Source organism: Alligator mississippiensis, chromosome 3 (assembly GCF_030867095.1).
Source record: "Alligator mississippiensis isolate rAllMis1 chromosome 3, rAllMis1, whole genome shotgun sequence".
NCBI classification, from domain to species: domain Eukaryota; kingdom Metazoa; phylum Chordata; order Crocodylia; family Alligatoridae; genus Alligator; species Alligator mississippiensis.
The window spans coordinates 166,273,374-166,294,424 of NC_081826.1; the positions used below are offsets into that span (position 1 = coordinate 166,273,374).

Consider the following 21,051-nt stretch of genomic DNA (forward strand, 5'->3'; position numbering starts at 1 on the left):
AGTACGGGCTGCTTACAGCAGGTAGCCGTGAGCCTGCCAGAGCTTGCACCAGGCTCTGGAACCCCAGCCCAGCTCACTGCCAGCAGCGGCTGCATGCATGCCTTGGGGAGCATGATGGGAGAGGAGCCAGGGCTGTACTGCCCCTAGCCCCTTCCCCACTGTGCACCCTGAGGCACATGTTCAGTCAGTGCTGGCAGTGGAACTGGGCTAGGACTCTGGACCCTGGTGCAGCTGTTTGCAGACTGCCCACTGCTTGTTGCGAGCAGCCCGGACTCTGTGGTGATGGCACCTGCACATGTGCCTCGGGGCACACAGCAGGGAAGAAGCGTGGGGCAGCCAGCCAACCTCAACCGACTTGGAGCTTCTGCCCACCCCACCCTTGCCCCCTGTGGCTCGATGTTCCATAGCACCACTGCCCTGACCTGGGTGCACCTCCCAGGATGCACATGTGGCAAGGACAAGCCTCAAAGCACAGAGACAGCACACACGAAGCCTGCCCAGCTGGGCTGTTGAGGGTGGCTAGTCCCTCTGCCGGGGCTGCAGCTTGCAGGAGGCAGTGCCTGCAGCTGCCTCTGCCTCCCATGGAGGGGATCCCAGGCTGCTACAGCTGTAGCACCACTCCCGCCCTGCCCCGCCCGCTTACCTGCACTGCAGCCCCAGCAGCCTCAGTATGATGACATGTGGCATGTCCAGCTCTGTGGGCCACGTGCCCAAGGCAATGCAGACAAACACACCAGACTCAGTGTGGATGCCCAGCTCCTCCAGCTCCATACTGCCCGCCTGCCCGCACAAATGCCACCACTTGGCTCCTTCCTCGGCATGTACCCTGAAGTGAGCATGCAGCTGCCACTGGTCATGGAGTTGGGGTAGGGCTCCAAAGCCCAGTGCACTGACTGCAACCTCCTGGCTGCCTGCCACATCCAGCCTGTACTCTGGACAGCTGCTGCCTGCCATGGAGCCCAGGCTGCTTGTAGCAGGGCTTGCAGCCTCCCCACCAACTGCTGCGATCAGCCTGGGCTTCATGGCTGGTGGAAGCTGTGCAGACCCCAAGTGAGCTGTGGCACGCTGAGCAAAATGGCCTCTGTGCCATGTTCTGGCGTGCATACTGGAGGTTGCTGACCTCTGTCATGTGGCTATTTTCTCAGGACCGCATGTGCACAAGTTCCTGAATACAAGTGGTCAAACAGCATACTAGGCATTCTTTTCATTTGGGAATCCAGATCCTAGATCCAAATGACTTGTACAGAACTTATTGGCCAGGGAGAGAAATTGCACACAAACTACTATAAGTGATCAGAAGCTGGTTCAAATCTGTAACACAACAGAAGTTCAGTGCACATAAACCACTTTCAAAGTGGCCAAAACCAGTTTAAGATAAACCTGGATGGATGTACTATCAGACTTAATTGAACTTCTGTCCCAGATCCCCTCCAGATTCAAGTTAACTCATTATCCCCCAGTATTGCAGGATGGGTGGGCTAGCCTTGACCCAAGCTGTCTGCTCCAGCCAAACAGGCAGGCATACTTTTGTGCTCCACAGCTTCTGGCCTGGGCCACTGCAGGCATGTGACTGCATTTCCAGAATCAAAAGTGAATGTGTACTCACTTGCTTATCAGTCCAATCTGTGCAGCTTAAACTAACCTGTGAAGGTTGAATGAATTCAGACTCAGGCTTTTTGATTGTCTGTACTTAGCCATTCTGTACAGATCCAATCAGTACAAAACTTATTCCAGTTCATCAGAGGAACATGTGTCACCAGTATACTTGGTTTCCCTCCCAACCACCCAAGGGTGGATCTTCAGATTTTAAATCTTTTCTTTTAATTGACATTGTTTTTCTGGGACTCTAGCTCAGATCTGCCTGTGGTATCTATGTCTGCAAGGCAAAAATCAGTCCTATGAGGATTGCCTTCCAGACCACATAGTTTTAAATATGGTAAGGAGACCTTTGTTTAATGAGTGCCTGCCTTTGCTAAAGTTAAACCAGGAAACAGGTGGAATCAAGCATATGTATTTAAAGACTGACTCACAAACAAGCAACAGTGAGTAATTTGAGGATGTCCTCCCTGCAGTGTCTGTGTTGCTAGAGTTTCTGAATGCTGACATGTAATTGTTCTGAAGTTTAAAGAGACTGAAAGCACTGTCATTCCTAAACTGCCCTGGAACAGAAAGATGAAAGTTCATTTAAACAGTAGTTGTCCTCTCCATCCAAATAAAAATACTGCTCCAATTCAGTTTCTACTCATTAGCCACTTCCAGGCATCATGGGCTCAGGTGATAGCCCTCTGTTTTCCTGCAAGGATAATTAAGTTAAATGTAAAGATATGGAGATGTGTCACCTTTGCTACATTCTGGAATGGGACTTTAATGGTCAAAACACCCTACTGGAAAAAAGTCCTTAGGACTTTATTTCAAAAGTAAAAAGAATCAAATTTAATGAAGAGAGTCTCAGGTTCCCAGAAGAAAAACTGACAGCCAACTTGGAAGATCTAAAATATGGGTATTTGCCATTTTTAAGAGCTGCATAAGGCTTCCTCATGCTATTTTCTGTTATTTTTCATCATGCAAATGACAGTATGTAATGCTCATACTGTTTGAAACTATCCAAGCCAGTAAGAGATCATTTTCACAAAAAGAGGCCTTGAGTTCAAACTAGCCATTGAATTATTTTCAGCTGTAGCACATTCCCCTGTCCCTGCAAGTTCTATCAACTTGACGTGGCAGGCTAAGCCATTTTTCATTGTGTGATCCAGGCTAAGAAGGCACAATCATGACTCACCATTCTCAGATTTCCTTTCCGAGGGCAATCAGCCTGAGTAAAATTCCACAGAAGATCCCAGGCTTGAATGAGACTCCTTAGCTCTGATTGAACAGAAGAGAAAATAAGGCTACAGGAGGAGAGAGAGGGACATATTTCAGGTCACAAGACACTGGCAAAACTCAACTGACTTTTGCGCTCTACGCTTACGGATTATGAACAGAATGATGGAGTATGAAATGCAAAAGAAGGCTTCCAAGAAGCAATTTATTAAAGCCCAGTCAGCCCTAATGTTACAAAATCTGGATGAACTCCAGCAGGAGGCCTTGGTTTAGCCCCAGAGAAAATTCCTTCTCTGTACCAGTGAGAATGATTACAATGTTTCATCCAGAGAAATGGCATCTGGAAGAAAAATCCTTTGATCAATTGTTTAACAAGGAACAAACATAGAAGTGGGGTGCAGGTGTGGAAGAGGAGAGAAAATTCAAAACCCAGTGCACTCTCTTCCAAGCGAAGTTACCTTGTAAATGTAGATGCTGGGATGCTTTCTGGTCCCATAGTTGTGCATCTTCTAGCTCAGTGAGTTCTTGATCCATGAAAGTTTTCTAGGCAGTACAGATAATAACTGATAATAGCAGTATGCACTCTTCTTCTTGCTGTTGGATGGCTTCAGAGCTGGGTACAGTTTCCAGCTAAACTGGGTAATCTGTAACACAACTAAATTCCAAAAGGCTTGGGTGACTGTGGGATCTAAATGTTTTTATAAAACTGCTTCCAGACGTTTCCTAAAAGAAATAATTGATCGAAACTACCTCTGGGCATTATAACACCCTTTGAACCAGAATTGATTCCTGCTAATAGAAACCTACCTGACACTGAGCTGCCTATAACTGATGCTGAAAAGGATTCCTGCCATTGGCAGTAGCTACTTCAAATATAGCACAACTTTTCCACATGAACCTAGTTCTCTCCTTTCAGTCTGATTCCAGTCTTGGAGAGTTCCTCCTTGCTGCTTCTTGTTATTGGTCTCTTCTTAGAGTGGTTCCTTGTGCACGTATTTATTGACCAGAAACTAAGAGCCATTAATCCTTAGTCAACACTTCCCGAAAAGAGTAGGCACTGCATGTCTTGAAACAATGTAACAATGAATGTCAAATTAAGTTTGGTTCATTTTTACTTTATTTTAAAATAATATGGTGGACAATATTAAGGCCCAGATGCACCAGCCATATTGATGAGTCATACACCTGTTTTAACCAGCCACTTCAGATGGGTCTATGGTTGCTTTGTGTCACTGGAGTATCCAATGTCCAGAGAATACACTGGTGACTCTTGTTCAAAATGTTAGCTGAAAGAAGGGACATTATGATGGTCTAATGCAGACATGCAGATCTCAGACACATGCATAGTTTAAAGAAGCTTGAACAGGGTCTGATAACATAATGCATTGAACCTTCCCCAGTATGCCTACCGAGCCCAAACCCTCAGCCTTTAAAGATCTCAGAAGCATTAGGTGTTGGCTACAGTCAAGGCTGGGGGCTTTGCAGTTGTGCCAGTGCTCCTGCTGGGACCAATGCTGGAGGTTCTTGGCTAGAGGGTCTTGCCCTTCCACTCAGGGTCAGACCAATCACCATATTTGGAGTCAGGAAGGAATTGTACCCCATGGTCAGATTGATATAAGCTGTTGGCGTTTTTGCCTTCCTCTGTAGCAGAGATGTGGCCCTCTACCCAGGATCTCTTGAGCATATATTGACAACATTTCATAGACTCAGGACATTGGCTACCATGGTTCTCCTGCATTAACTGGGACAGGTTAGGGTGTTAGGTCAGTGTTGCGTCTTAAATAGAGTTTAAATGATGGTTTGTATGGGATGGTTTACATAGGAATTATCATGCCTCAGGCAAAGGGTTGGACTAGATGACCTCTGGAGGTGCCTTCCAGCCCTGCTTCTCTATGATTCTATGATCTGTTTAATTTTCAGACCAAGAACAGAAGCACAAGTGTAAGACAAGAACAGGTGAAATCCTGACCCCACTGAAGCCAATAACAAAACAACTAATTTCAGTGGGACCAGGTTTTCACTCATACCTTTCCTATCCTGACTGGAAAATGACATTTTCAAGAGTTAAATAAAACAGTTCAGGGTGCTCAGTACCTGCCAGATCATCATTTAGCAAATTTAAGAGGTTCAGTGAGAATAAATTTGTTCTGAATACACATCAAAGTATCTTAACCTTTTGAGAGCCATCAGTTACTAATATATATTCTACTGCATAGTACTTGCTACCCTCAGTAGGTTGTACATTTTAAGCTTCAATTTAAAGTTGCATCCTTACTTCCTGACCTAAACTGCTTTATCAGTCATCTGTGCAGTGATTTAACAATCATTATATTTCACCCCTAGGATAGCTTGGCTGCATTTTGGTGGAAAGTGTTTCTTATATAAATACGCTTGTGCAAGAGTTTTTCAAGAATGTATGAATTCACTTTGGGTAAGATGTTGATACATTTTAGTTGAAGGAGGATTTTAAACATAGTTAACTGAAAATGTTGTAGGGTTTTGAACTATTTAGGAGTGATTGGTACCATTGCTTTTATTAACTGAAGAGGCAGTGGAATTAAATCTATAATACACATTACCCTACTTATCTATTTCTGACACAAACAGCAGAGAAAGATCCTGACTGAGCACGTGCTTGACTTTCAGCATGGGAACTCTGTTGACTTTAATGAGACAATTGCTGTGTTCAAAGTTAGCCACATCCTTAACTATCTTACTGAACTGAGACCAGATCTCCATTTTCAGGTAGTATTATTTGCGTCTGAAAGCAAGTGCCTTGCACTTCTTTTATTTTTTATATTTGGCTGCTATCATGGCCATTTTACTCCTTTTGTAGCAATGCTGCAGAAGCAATACTTCATTAAGATAATATTATTTCAATGAATGCCAATGCAGTTTACAAGCAGGAAGAGACTGAGGATAAAATTACCACAGACTGGTAAGGTTACATGGCTCCTTGCTCACTTGCTCATAGATTTCTGAAATGTGCAAACAAAACAGTCTTGCCAAATCTTAACCAACTTGCATAGTTCTTGGAACACAAAGTAGGAAAATGCATGAGCCCTTTAGAATATGGGAGCCAGCATGTTTGATCTCTTGAATGTTGCCTTAATAACATGGTGCTATCTTGAAAAGTGATGCTGTAAAAATGGATATGCCATATTTATTAGGACTCAGTGAATTCCACAATGACCTCCCCTCCCTCTCTGCAACAATCAGCCCCAGAATATCAAAGTCAGAATATCTATTCTTTCAGACTTCAGCATTACCACCAATAGAGAATGAACCTTAAATATATTTTTAACTCAGTTACACCAGCTGAGATACAAATACAGCTCTTTGAAACTGCAGCTTAATCAATAGTTACTGAAGATGTGTGAAACAGAAAACCCTTTCGCCTGTGCTGGCTCGGTAGTGCTATCTACATTAACACATGGGGTCTCCTTTTTAGAAAGTATCAAGCACCTCCAGCTGAAAGTGAAGCCTGCTAAAGATATCTTAAATCACTAGGAGTTTGACAGGCTGGGTTATTAAAGTTCACGTTTGTCGTAAAACCAGTTGATATGAAAGCGTCATTACGCTGTAGCTCCTATTTCTGGCTATCCCATTTTTAAGTCACTTCCACTTTAATCCATTTACTCCATCTTACTTTGTAAAATTAAAATTTATTTTAAACCCCCAACACTTCACTGTTTTATTTGTTTTAATAAACCTTTTAGGTTTCTGCAGGGTCAATAGTTGAAAGTGTAAAAGACAGAGCAATCGACTCCAGACTGCAAGTGTATGTCACCAGGCCGGGCCTGTTCACTTGCATAGCCACTAACAAGCACAGCAAAGCATTTGGCACTGCAAAAGCAGCAGCGACTATCAGCGTGTCAGGTATGTTGGGGGAAGTCAGAAAAAACTTTTACTCAGCATCATGCAATTCCAGCGTCAGCTTACTTACATCCAGGAAAGGCAGCAGTGGGGGAGGGTCTTGAACAGCTCTACTTGATAATGATTTACGGTGGAATAAATTTGACCACAAGTGCAACCCTCTGCTAGGCTATTTCCTCATATATTATTACACTTCAGAGGCTAGCGCAGCTGTCACTTCCTGCATATGTGCTGTCATTTTGGCCACCGTGCCGCAGCACTCTGTAACTCATCCATGTGGAGGAAGTAACAGTGATGACACAGTATGAATATCACCTAACAGCTAAGTGAAAATAGCTGTAATGAGCTACTAACATCTCCCTGTGTTACACTGGAAAACCTGTGGGGCACCAGCGTGGCACCGAATTCTTGGGTGCCAAAGGTAACCATACCCTCTCCTGGCCTCAGTCTCCAGTGCTGCTGTGGCTCCAGTTAGTGTAGTGCAGAAACTTCCTGGGTAGAGATACTATACCTCTCCTCTAGCTCCTTTGTGCCATCTTACAAGACTCAAAACGGCTATGCCACAATATTGCATCTAGATTTGTAAGGTGAATCATATAGGAGAACACTGACATATAACTCCCTGTACCCCTAAGCTGGACTTATTGCTTTATTCATCTCTCACTTATTGCCCCAGTGCCTTTGGTAGCCTAGACATGTGGAAGAATTTTTCTAAAGACAATGTATATGCCTTAAGCAGCTTCTATAACAAAGTTAAAGAAGCTTGTTCCAAGAGTAAGCGTTTCCTTTGAAAATTGGCCTTTCTTCAAAAGATTTTCACGAAAAATTGTCAATGTTATTAAGATTTTTGCAAAAAATTTTATGCTTTTATTTCCTTCTCCAGTTATTACTCCTAGCATTGTGCAAACCTGAGAGCATCATGCTCTTTTACTCTTGTGTTTGAATGGTGAAATAATGAAAATGTCAGTTTTTTAACACCACAGTTAATAGAGGGTCAAAGGAAACTCATTTTGCTTCCAGATCAAATGGTCATTGCTTGCAAATTGCAGCTCTCTTCCTGCTTCAGGTCACTGAGCCGCTTGTCCCATCCATCTGGGCATGTTCACTTTACATTACATTATCAATGTCTGTCATTGGCATAAGCACAAAAGAGCTCACCTCTCAACCATGGAGGGGGCGAGATCATGTGAACAGGCAGTTAGTTACTAAGAAGCAGCTGATATGCTGTAAGTTCTCCCCCTATCTTAGCTCACAGTAGTTTGTCCGCATGCCCAAACCTATATGGAACATGCAGAAATCTCAAAATGTCAGTTGCTAAGAGGAAGCAAGCTTTTTAGGCTGAAAAGGAGAAACAGCCTTTTCCTTAAATACCATTGGTTAGGCCACACTGGATCTAGGTTTCACATTTGGACATTCTGGCCTAATGAGGCTCAGGAATGATGATGCTGAGATTGATTCCTTCCCTATTTGGGGATAGGAAAAGGTGAAAATCCTTCCCTATGCAGTAAGAAAAGACATGAAGACCCAGAGCGTCTCACAAGTTGACACATGAATTGATGGCAGGTTCACTGTAAGCTCTGAATAAGGGACAGTATGTAACCAGTTTGTCCAAGGATCCAAGAGTGACCCAGAATCACAGTTTGGACCATGGGTCATGACTTGCTGTGGTGCAAGTGGCCTGTGTTAGTTCATTTGTCACATATAGATGACTTCCTTCTATCAGCTGTACATGTTAGCATGCAGTGGGAAGAGGAGGAGCAAAGATCCCTTTATTTGCTATTTCTGTCCATTAACTCCACTCCCAATATGACTGTTGTAGATACTGGGCACATCTACATGTGTGCTTTCATGTACATTAGACCATTTTAATTAGCATTAAATTGTCACTAAAACCACTTGCTATTTAGGTATTGCGCATTAAAATAGGCTAATGCACATTAAGCATCACTCAGAAACCATGCTCTTTAGTTAGCACATTAAGACAAATGCACATTTTCTTAGTACCTCATAATGGAGGTATAGATTTAATGTGCGTTAACTAAAGCATGTGCAGACATGCCCGCTCTCCCCTAATATTGCTGCTGCTCCTGGCAATACTGGTATCCCTTACAATCACGCATAGTGAATAAATCCCGATTTCAACCATTGATTTTGCAGACCTACTTCTCATATCCACTGCTACTGCCACTACTATGATCCACTTCCACAAAAAATTTCAAAGGCATCCTGTTCCTAATTTGCCTTTCTCTTTCCACAAATCACCTCCAGGCACACCGAGACCTCCCTCCCCTCAAAACAGCAGAGCAAAAAGAGAAATGAGTAACAATATTTTGCTAAAATTTAGAACATTTTCTAGCAGATGCCTCGTACATTTTGCATTCAAAAGGAACACATACACTGTCACTGACAAGCCTTTCCTTTTTTTTCCCATACCTGGTTCATTGGGGTGACTGGATCCTGTGCAGAATGGAGGTAAGAATGATGTTATATTTTTTCTTGGGGTGTTTATTAGATGAGAGAAACTAAAAAATGAAGAAGAAGAATTGTGAGGATATTATAGAGTCCCCAAACTAATGGAGCAAGTTTGTTGACAGCAAGCATAAATATGTAGGAAGAACAGCTTCTGTAAGGAGTTTTCACATACATAACATGGTGCTCATTACACAGACACTCAGACAGCTAGTGGAAACAGGGCTCTAAGCAGATTAACTTGTTTGTCTGATACAGCAAATGCTGTAACATAAGAGTATTTAAAATATGTTAACTTGGCAAAATACTGAGGGCCAGATTTTGCTCTCCTGGCAACATTATTGACTTCACTGGCTTGAAGGCAAGACATGGAGAACAGTAATGGCCCTATATTCACTAAATTATTAAATATGATGACAAGTACAAAGTTATGTCAATAGATTTAGTTATTCAAAGCAAGATTATTAGTGAGTGAACCAAAAGATGGGTAAAACCAGATGTAACATAGCCCCTTTGTCAGCTTTATACAAAGCCCATTTTATTTTGAGTTTGAAAAGTTTGCTTTGCTTTAAAACACACACACAGAGTTGTGCACGTCATGCTTTCAAAGAGGACTGGAAGCAGAACTATGGGATTAGTATGAGAGCCAGTGGAGTACCGTGGGTCTCCAGCACCCAGGGTCCAATGCTTGCATTTACACCTCCCCAGGGATGATCTGAGCAGGGTGAGGGGCCCCGCCTCCCACCCCATGACACTTCTGCAGGGGAATTAGCAACACGGCACACCGGCCGCGGGGGGAGGGGCGGCAGCTAGAATTTCTGGCTGGAACAGCCAAAGAAAGCCACAACGCACCGGGCAGGATGGTGGGCCACACACAAAATGCAGGAGCTGCCTCGGCCTCTCTGGCTGGCATCCCATCTCCCCCAGGCGCCAGCCTGGGGACCATAGCCCCCTCCCGCCCCCCTGTTGGTACACTACTGGTGAGAGCTGGAGCCAAATCTATCTATACTGAGTTGTGGACCAGGGCCAGGAAGTCTGGATTCTGTGCCTGGTTTTACCACCAGGTTCATCAGGGATCCTGGGCAAGTCCCAAGGGCTAGGTACAGACAGTCAAAAAGCCTGAGGCTGAATCAATTCAGTCTTTGCAGGTTAGTCTAAACTGCACAGATTAAATTGAATCAGAAGTGACATGCATTTACCTTTGATTCAGGATATGCAGCCACATGCCTACAATGAGTAGTTCAGGCCAGAAGCTGGGAGGACACTATAGCATGGGTTCTCTGGCTCTGTGTTCACTTTCTCTTCCTGCTGCCCCTGAGGTCTCTGGGATTTGCAGTCCAGAATCAGAGCAGCAGGATTCTGCAGGATTGCTTGTCAGTTCCTCTTCATGCTTCCAAGTGCCTCTGGGATTTGTGGTCCACAGTTGCAACTGGCAGTAAATTTGAGTGGGGGAAGGGGAGTTTAACTCCCCTCCTTGGCCCCAGGCCCCAGCCAGGGTTTGCCTAGAGAGGGCAGTCCCACCCTGTAGACTGGACTACATCCCAGGCTTGCCCTTCCCGCACTCCTTATCTGCCAGCCCTCACTGCTCCAGCAAGGGAGCAGAGGGGCATGGAAAGTCCTGCTCCCTGGAGCAGACAGCACAGCCCAGGGCTGCAAAGCATACTGGAGGTCTGTGATTTAACTTGAACCAGGAAGGGATCTGGGACAGAAGTTTCATAAACCGGTTTGACCTAAATCAGTTAAGTCTGATACTATATTCAACCAGGTTTATCTTAAACCAGTTTCAGCCATTTTGAAACTGCCTTATGGGCACTGAACTTCTGTTCTGTTACAGGTTTAAACCAGTTTCTGATTAATTAAATCAGTTTGTGTGCAACTTCTGTCCCTAGCCTGATGTCTTGGTGCTGTCTCACTTTCCCTGACTGAAAGACACAATGGTAATTCCTGCCTGTCTCGGCTATTTTGTCAGGATTGTCTTAGCAAGGCTTGCAAGCTGCAAACAATTGCAAGATGGTATTCATGCACTGACTAACATATGAATGCAAAGAAACTGGGGTTACACTTTAGATTAATCCTTCACAAATTGCTTGTAGATGGAAACTTAATGTTGTAAACATGCCCCTGCTGGGCTCTCGCTTCTTAATCAGGGATGAAGCCATCCTGCTACATTCTAAGCCAGTTTTTCAGCCTTCCCAGCTGGTTTTGTTCTCGTGAAGGCAAAAACTACCCAAATAGAAAGCAGCTACAGTCAACACAAACCACAACCAAGTAGCCCCACCTTCCTAACCTCAGGCAGGAGCATTTTCCCATTCACCAGGCTACAGGAAAGCAACTAATGCACCACAAACTCTCTCTTCCTTCATGCTGAGTCTTTTAATTTTCCCAGGTGGGCCCCACCCTTATCAATGTAATTCTTTCACTTGCTGGCTAGGCCATCCCCTAGGGCAGAAGTTCTCAAACTGTGGTCTGCATACCACCACTGGTCCGTGAGCTCTATTCAGGTGGTCTGCAGAAAGGTGACCTAAGGCTAAAGCTGACAAACATTATACCTGACTTCCCAGAACTTTGCTCAAAAAAACAGGCACATCAATCACATTAGAAAGGTAAGACTACAGATATAAAAATATGAGTTGTGTGCTTTGATTTGTAGAACAGCAAAAAGTTTATTAAGTGGTCCTCCAAGACCCTCAGCAATTTTCAAGTGGTCCGCAAACAAACAGTTTGAAAACCACTGCCCTAGAGCATAGCTGAGCCCCATTCCCCTCCTGTATCCCCTCCTTCCCTGGTACCCCTGCGACAAGCTGCATATGATAGCTTAAAGTTGGTCAATAGATGGTGTAATGGATGAGTTTTAAGATGTTGTTATGAGCAACCAAGAGCCTTCAAAGTCCTATTAATTTAATGTATCATTTATTAAAAATCTATAAATTGTATATTAAGTTATTCTACCCTATTCATAAATGTATCCTTAATATGAAGTGTAACTAAAGTGATTAGGGTATATTCATGCCAGTTGAAATGGAAATAAAAAATAAATAGTATGGCTAATCTGAGTTCTCCTGTGTAGTATCAAGAATTAAGAAATCTGGATAAATTTGGTTCTTCCTTTTTAAATTCCTCCATCACATTTTATTGGAACAGGCTCTTTTATGGCCAAACCTAAAATTGGATAAACTATTGATAACTGATCATCTACTCCATTGGCTTGATTATATATCTATCATTTTCCTCCAAAAAACATAAAAATTTAATTCAGTTTATGCATGAGGTCAGCCTATAATCAACACCCCCAGACAGTATTTACTTTTATACTTGAAGTATTTTTGTGTGTGAAATAAAAGTATCAGGTCAGAAGGATTTTCTGTGCAGTTTTGAGCTGAGCATTTGCAGTGCATTCAGCCTTTTGGGGCCTTTCATTGATTGTTTGATTCTCCTGTGGGAGTTTTGTAAGCACCATAATAATTCAGAACTTTATCTGTAGTTATTGCCTCATCTTGAGAGAATAAACTGTTTTTTCCTAAAATTTAAACTGAAAATATAACCAGAACAATGTGGTATTCTGTCCTTGTCATCTTTATACAACTCCTCTCGGCAGAGTTTGGACTGTGGCATCTGTTGTTCATTATATAACAAACATTTTACACATGCAAGTTCCAGCCTGTATCTGCTCACAGACCACTGCATTCAGATTTGCTGTTTGGAATTTATTTCATGCTGTGCTCTCTAAGGAATACATTTGATGGCTAAATCGGTGTTTCCTTAATCTAGTCGTAAAGGCTAGGGACAGACATTACACATAAACTTATTTATGGGATCAGAAACTGGTTTAAGCCCATAACAGAAGTTCAGTGCACATAAACTGGTTTCAAAATCGCTGAAACCAGTTTAAGATAGGTCTGGATGGCTGTAGTACCAGATTTCACTGATTTAGGTTTAACCAGTCTATCAAGCTTCTGTTCCAGATCCCCTCCCAAATCAGGTTAACTCACAGTCCAGCATCCCAGGATGTTTTGCACCCCTCCCCCTTATTCTCCCTGCAAACCCCTGCTTGCAGGGTGGGCAGATTAGGCTTGGCCTGTGCTGTCTGGTCCAGCAGAGCAGGGCTGGCTCTGCCCCTGAGCCGTTGTTCTGCAACTCTGGTTCTGCTTATACCTTGCAGCCCCGCAGGGTGGGAAGGGGAACAGACTTCTCCTCCTCGGTCCCCTCCCCAATTCCTGGTGTGCAAGGGTTTCCCCACCCTAGGCCTGTAGCAGTCACTGACATACAGGTGGGAAGTAGGGGAGTAGTCCCTCCAGCCCCAGGCCAGCCTGGATCTCCATGTCTCAAGGGATTTCCCCCACCCTGGGCAGGGTCCCCTGAGCCCTGCTGCTGGTGCAGAGGGAGAATTTCCCTCCTCCCACTTCTTTGCATGGTTTGGCAACAGCTTAACTGCACCCCCACAGCTGCAGAGGAGAGAACAGTCCCTCCAGCCTGGGGTCTAGCTGGTGCTGAACCATGGGAGTGGACTTAAGCTGACGCCAAACCATGCTGAGGGGTAGGAGGGAGGAATTCCCCCTCTGGCAGAGCTCAGGGGACCCTGCTTAGGGCAGGGCACCCCCATTAAGGTGCAGGGATCCCCCCACCTGGGCTGATGCCCCAGGCTGGAGGGGCCTTTGGGGGGATAGCAGAGGGGGTGGGAGGCATGTGCTGGGCTGCATTCAGCTGCCCTCAGCAGTGGTGGGCAGGCTGGGAGGCATACTCTAGTGCCCCCCGGCTTCTGGTCCGCGCCACTGCAGGCATCTGGCTACCTTCCAGATTTGAAAGTGAGCGTTTATGTGGCATAGAGAAACCTTCTCTATGCGGTTAGAGAAAACTGTGAAGATTGAATTGATTCAGCCTCAGGCTTTTTGACTGTCTGCACTTAGCCAAGATGACCATATATACAGACTCACTTTAGGCCTCTAGACCAGGAGGTCAGACCTGTGCAATCCCATACTTGCATTGACCCCTCTGTGCTCTCTGGTGAAGGGTATGCAGAGAGTGTTCCTCTCCTGCCTGCACAAAAACAGCAACACTGAGGACAAAATATAGAAGTGGTCCAAGAAGTTACTGATCCTACTGTCCTTCTTACTGTCATAAGCATGGCTCCAGAATGTCTCTAATACCACTGTGTTGATTTAGAAACCTTCCCTCCACTGGAGCTTATTCAGAAAAGCAGGGAGTTACAGGCAGTGAGTGCATTTGGCTTACAAGCTGGGTGGAGTAGCTGTAACACAGGCAGGGGTATCTTGGTCATGTCAGTGAGAATGCGTGGAGCAACATGGTAGCAATATTATTATAGAAGCATAGTGCTGGAAGGGACTTCAGGGGTTACCTAGTCCAATTCTTTCCATGGAGACAGGTTTTTCTGTCCTTAAACAATGACTGACAGAGGCCTGGCCAGCCTCATCTTAAAACCTCCATTGAAGGAAATAATATAAATTCCTGAGACAATCTGTACCATTATTTGACAGCTTTGTCATTTAGGATGTTTTATATCATGCCATTACCAGGATTAATTGTTTCCTTTTCTTTCAGCCAATTCCAAAAACAAACAAACAAACAAAAAACCAGCCCTTTGCTATTGACCCCATGGCATTGCAATTAGAAACAGGAGGCAGCCAGAAAGTATAACTAGATTGCTGGGAGCAGCATCTGAAACTCATAGACATGAGTGTTGGGAAAGGCTTGTTCTGTTGCCTTGCCTATTCCTGCATGTAATACAGCCCCAGTTTTCTCAAGGCATGAAAATAGCAAATTGACAAGGGGTTATTATTTGTAGAGGGTGAAGGAACAAAACGCAAAGCTACAAATAACTCCACTGGCCTTTCCACATAGTTAGCATGTTGTGAACTGAACTCCATGACCTCTGTTAAACTGACTGTACAAGCAGTGAAGACAGCTGCAGCCTGACCTGCTCTCTTTACATGTTGATTATGCTCTGGTTATCGTCAAATCAGGTGTTCCCAGGTGCATTTTCCTGCACCCCTTCTGCTTTGTGACCTGTCTTGGTGGGATGGCTGGCTGAGGTGTGAGTGTAAAGAGAATAGACTTTGGCATGCAGGGACGCTCATGCACCCAAGCTACCCCTGTGGGTCAGTCATGTTACTAGCTAGTATCACAGTTGACCTGTGTATGCACATCCTCTAGCAGGGGTGTGTGGAGGACTTCAATCTCAGGACTACAGAAACAATAACTTGATATGAGGAGGAAGACATGGCCTTTCTGGCCGTATTACTGTAGCAAGCATGGCTGTAGTATAGCCTCTGGCACCATCACATTGATGAGATCTGCCTTTTCTGGGGCACTTACTTGGAGGGGAAGGAACTGATGGGCAGAGCGCATTTCTAGGTTGGTGCACAGCCTGAGTGTCTGTGTCAGAAATCTAGTAGCGTTTAAACAAAGTTATTAGAAATAATAAGAATAAGGAACCATACATTGTTATTTTTTCCTATTATACCTATTCTGTGCTAGGACAGCTCCTTCCACTTCTGGCCTCCCCTGAAGTCCAGAAATGCAATTGGAAAATGCAGATAAGCTTTTTCCGTTCCTGAGTAAATATTGGATCAGGACAGCAGTTTCCAATTTCCTTCCTTAGTGCCCCTCCTTCCAGGATCACGACCCCACTTCCAACCCAATCCTGACTGCTCTCATTGAATGTTTCTGCTGCTTGTGACCCTACTTGCTAAGTCCCATTGAACCACATTTAGAGCTATGACCCCTAGTTTGGGAGCTGCTTGTTTAAAATCTATCTTGAGAGTTAGGTTGTGCTTGGAATTGGTTCATGTATCAGGTGTGTCAGGTACCTTTATGGTACAGCTTCCCAACACAGAGGTTTTCCTAACACTGAACTCATGTTACACGCAGAGTGGCTATGTGTTGTCACACTTTGTAACATGTCTGGATGGCACATGATTGTTTCAGCGAGTGTGTTTGTGCTTCCTCTTGTTCAGTATGTATTAGCTTTTCAAATAACATCTCGTTGATGAAGGCATGCCTCTCTTTAGCTATTTGCTTCTGCATTTCAGTTAGAATATGATTGTACACTTACTGTATGTGACTGTTCCCCTTCACCAGCAGACTGTACAAGGGTGATGCAGGCTACTGCAGCACATACAGAGGTGAGGTGTGTAGTGCTATCTTGGTGAAGGATGCTCTTGTTTTCTTCAACTCCTCCTATGCTGACCCAGAGAAGACCCAAGAATTGCTTGTGCACACCGCCTGGACGGAACTGAAAACAGTGAGTTCATTCTGCCACCCAGCCGCTGAATCACTGCTGTGTAACTACATCTTCCAGGAGTGCAACCCTTCAGGAGTTGGACCGGCTCCAAAACCTGTGTGCAGGTAAAAACCACTGAGTGCCCATGTGTATTGCATGTGGATGTTCCAACAGAAGGAGGTGATGATGAGAGGTCTTATCCAGACAAGAAGTAGGGATGGATGAGAAGGCTAGGCAAATGGAACTTCTTATGTTTGAAACAGTATATTAGACATAAACACACATGCACACACATGTGAGGTTTTCCTTTGCACCAACTTCACTATTGTTTTTCTTCTGTTTAGGAAGGATGTATCCCTTTCCCCTTTGAACTCAATGAGAGAGCTTGCATCAACTTCAGTGGGAATTAGGATCAGGGCAACGTAGTCTTGGCTCGGGAACATAGGGAATTTACAGAGAGCAATTTAAAGAACCAAAGTCCCTTCAAAATATCCCATTGTTTTTCCCTTTGAAGGGCACAGCTAATTGAGGTAATTAATTAACCGGTTGATGCAATTAATGGGTTGAAGAGGAAGCACACTGAATCAACGTATGCTAAATATCATTAAGGGGCAAACTCATCAAGTTGTTATTCAAGACAGTTTCACTAAGCAAGGACAAAGTGCAGAATTTGGCTAAGCCAATTAAATAATGATAGCTTTTAATTAAGGACCCTGCTTTCTTTTAGTATTTCTTTTACAAAAACTTATATTTTTTACAAAAAAAAAAATATATTTCTCTAATAACCTTTATCCTTTTTTGGTTTTGTCTCCACTTGCTCCTTTCTTTCTGATTAGGCACTAGCAGACTTGAACTATTACTTGTTTCTATTGTGAACATACCATACATGATAGAAATAATAAATATGTTGAACAAATTGATGTGAAACAGAAAGAAACACGCAATGTGGCCCGTTCACTCAGAGTAAATTGTACTGTCTGCACCTATCTAAAGCTTATTACTGAGCTTATTATATTTCCAAGTATAGTTAGCACAATGTATTTTCCTAGGATTTGGGTGCCAAGGGACTTGGTCATCACTGACACACATACAAGCACTCTGGCTTTAATACATGTTTACTGTGGTATTTATCTTCTAGTTTGCGGAAGTGTTGTCTTGTTGCAAAAAAATGGTATCCAAAATTTCAGGGAGTTTCAATTCTTTCTGACTGACTCTTGACACCCCCAGATAAAAAGCACTGGAAAATGGTGAGTTGCTATGTTCTGAGAGAAAGCAACCCCTCATCTCATATACCCATCAATTCTATCCTTCCTACTGTACTGCCAGCTGCTGGGACAAGATACTCAGGCAGGAGAAGAACAAAGTATTTTTTTTAAATATTACTGCTGTTGGTAGTAAATGGATGAAGAAGCAAGGGATATTCACTACTTTAAAAGGATCTAAAATGGGCAGACAGGTGGGTATCATTGACTCCTTTACTGGGAGCTGATTTTTTTTCTACTGCTCTGAATGGCCAGTAAGAAATTACTGGTGCATCTATCCTGCTGGTTTTGTATATCTGCCATTTCATTACAAGGTTTCTAATAATAGTCTGAAGTCCTCTGCCTTTGTGTATGATCTCATCAAGCTCACACGTTTTAGTATTAGGTTCTGTAACAATGACATGATCTCATGTGAAAGAGATTCTCTATATCTGCTTACATGGTCCCCTAACCATAGTACCAGAGAACCTCAGAAACATTAAAGGATTTATTCTCACATCACCCTGGGGAAGTAGGAACAGGATTAAAGGCACATATTTGTTTACAGGCACAGATCTGATTAACTAGCTTGCTTGTGGATGCTCAGGCTGTTGGCAGGAGTGCCAGATAGTGCATTCATATTTTCCATGTTCCTGGGCAGTATCTTAGCCAAAAGATCATCCTCTCTCTTTAGTTTAGCATGTGTCTGATTTGCAAGGTTGCTGCTGCTGAATACACTGTTAAATTAAAATTAGCAGGAAAAAGATTTTCCTAAAGGCAAAGACAGCGCAAGTGGGTTCTGTGTATTCTGCTGACAAACAGAGACTTGATGGTGCATCAGCTGTACCTGCGGAAGAGTAGGGGCCACCACTACTCGTCAAACTGCTTCCATCTCAATTCTAATATCACTTTCTATTTGCAAATCTGCAGGGGCAGAATGCATTGTAAAGGTTTACATTGTGCCTAGCTACTATTAACATTGATTTTCATGTGGCACGTCTACATGAGATGCTACTGTGTATTAGCAAGTACTAAATAAATGTGCAGTAACTGGATTTACTGTACAGTAGCGCCAGCAAATGTCTTTTAGACGACGCTACTGTGCAGTAGCCTAATACTGTGCAGTAGCATATTAGCACTGTCCATGCTGTGACATGCTACTGCACAGTATTTTTTGGCTACTGCACAGTTGGCATCTCGTGTAAACATACTTGATAAAAGGCATTAGGCCCCTGCTGGCCAGGACCCTGCGCTCCTGCCGCCCTGCTCTGGGCCTCGTTGGCACTGGCCCCAGGATACCAGTGCAGGCCCCACGCTCCTGCCCGGCTGCCACTGGCCCGCTCACTCCCAGTCCCCCCTGCCCCAGCCCCACGGTACAGGCAGAGACGTGTGCACAGCAGGAGAACTGCTTTCCTCCGCGCCAAGCAGCAGTTTCTGCCCAGCTGCTGCTGCCGCTTAACCCTGACAGGTGAGTCCGGAGCCATCATGGGACCCAGGCTAAGCAGTGGCAGCGGGGAACAAACTGCTGCTCAGCATGGGCGAAAAGTGGCCCCTCCCCTTTCTGCTGGCAGTGCCCCTGCTGCAGCCACTCAGAGCCCACATGGGGCTGCCTGTGCCTGCTCTCTGTTGCCACTGCTGCCCCATGGGGCAGTGGTGATGCGGTGGCAACACAGGACAGCCCCGCACAGCCTGCAGGGTAGGCTGCCCCAGGAAGTGCCAGCCACGGGGAGTGGGGGAGCCACTTTTCACCGACACTGAGCAGCAGTTTGTTCCCTGCCACTACTGCTCAGCTCAGACAGGTGAGCGCAGGCTGCGTGGGGCTGGGGCTGTGTGCTCGTCCCCGCCTGTACCGTGGGGCTGTGGTGGGGAGGACTGGGAGTGAGCGCACATGTGGGAGCCAGCGGCAGCTGGGTGGGAGCACAGGGCCCATGCCAGTGTCCTAGGGCCAGCGCCAGCAGGGCCCAGAGCAGGGCGGCAGGAGCGCGGGGTCCCAGCTAGCAAGGGCTCTATGGAGCCAGGCCAGCTCCCCCTTTTCCCTGCTGGCGCAGCCCAGCTCCGCAGACCCCTGCGAGCCCATGCCCCACACTCCTATTGCCCCACTCTGGGCCGCTCTGGCCATGGGACATTGGTGCAGACCCCGTGCTCCCGCACATCCGCTCGCTTCCACTCCACCCCCCACCCCCCTGACTGCCGCTTTCCTCACTTTTCTGCCTGCCTACTGGCCACCCTTGCTTAGTTATAACTTTCATTAGTGCAAGATAATTTGCACCACTCTACCCCTTTATATAGCCCCACTGATACAAAACAGGTATACACTATCAGTGTAGTAATGCAGCTACACTGATAGCTGGAATCCTAGGGTAGACAAGGTCTTAGTTACAACTTACTTAGTAGCAGATAGATTGTAATCCTTCAGTTAACCTGCACTTAAAGTCCGGAGATCCAGATGTGTATCAAGCAGTTTCTATGGAGGCTGACAGCAGTGGTGGCTGAATTGGAGATGGCTGCCACCATCAATCCTGTACCCCTTTTAAATTGTCGCCTGGGGTTGGCTTCCCACTGATCCCTGCCTTAGTTACACTACTGAAGGGAACAAAGATAAGTCATTACTACAGAGCACAAGTAGACATGCGTGGTTCAGACAGGCATTTATTGTTTTACACTGCCTTCCTATAAGTTGAGTACTGTATCAGTGCTAGGCTGGCTGCTCTGCACTACATTGCTCCCATACCCACATCCATACTCACCCACACACGCACATCCACACATCCCCAGAAACCCCCATACCCACCCATCCACAGCTCCCCACAAACCCCATGCCCAGCAGCCATACCTCCCCAATACCCCTGCACACCCCACACAATATAGAAGAGTAAGACTGCATTTTGAGTTATTATACAATCACTTCTACATATACAGCACAAATGCACACAAATCAGAACAAAAATATATTTTTAAATTAAATTAAAATATATTATTATGGGTGCTTGATTTTTAGTATATAATGTGTTTTTTTCCGCCTAAGATGGCAAACCTTCTTCCCCAAAGGAGTACTTCCAGGGGCAAGGGGAGGGACTTCCAGTGGCAAAGGTCAGAGGTTAGGGGCAGGACTTCAGGTCCCAAGATAGCGACCAGGGGGCGGGGCCCCTGTCAAGGGGCGGGGCTATCCATGCCAGGAGACGGCTGCTGCTGCAGCCAGCAGAGCTTTCCTGGCCCCATGTGCATCGGCCCCGGTGCTCCCTGCCAGACTCTGAGCTAAGCACTCCAGGAGAGCCTGGAGCTCCCCCTGGCTGCTGCAGGGGGCAGAGCAGGGTAGGAACAGCCCTGTACCTGGGCTGCTCCTGTTGGAAGCTCCCAACGGGGAGCACGTGTAGATATGCTCCCAGGGAAGGCTTACTGTGCAGTATT

At 45.1% G+C, this 21,051-nt stretch overlaps 1 protein-coding gene across 1 annotated transcript in view; it reads left to right on the plus strand.

Annotated features, from left to right (window-relative positions):
• The window catches only part of MUSK (muscle associated receptor tyrosine kinase), an 88,889-nt gene that overhangs the window by 40,739 nt on the left and 27,099 nt on the right, over positions 1-21,051 (plus strand). The window contains exons 7-9 of the mRNA XM_006270630.4: positions 6,540-6,699; positions 9,162-9,168; positions 16,261-16,527. Coding sequence (XP_006270692.1) covers positions 6,540-6,699; positions 9,162-9,168; positions 16,261-16,527 — 434 coding nt within the window. The remainder of the gene's footprint in view (positions 1-6,539; positions 6,700-9,161; positions 9,169-16,260; positions 16,528-21,051) is intronic.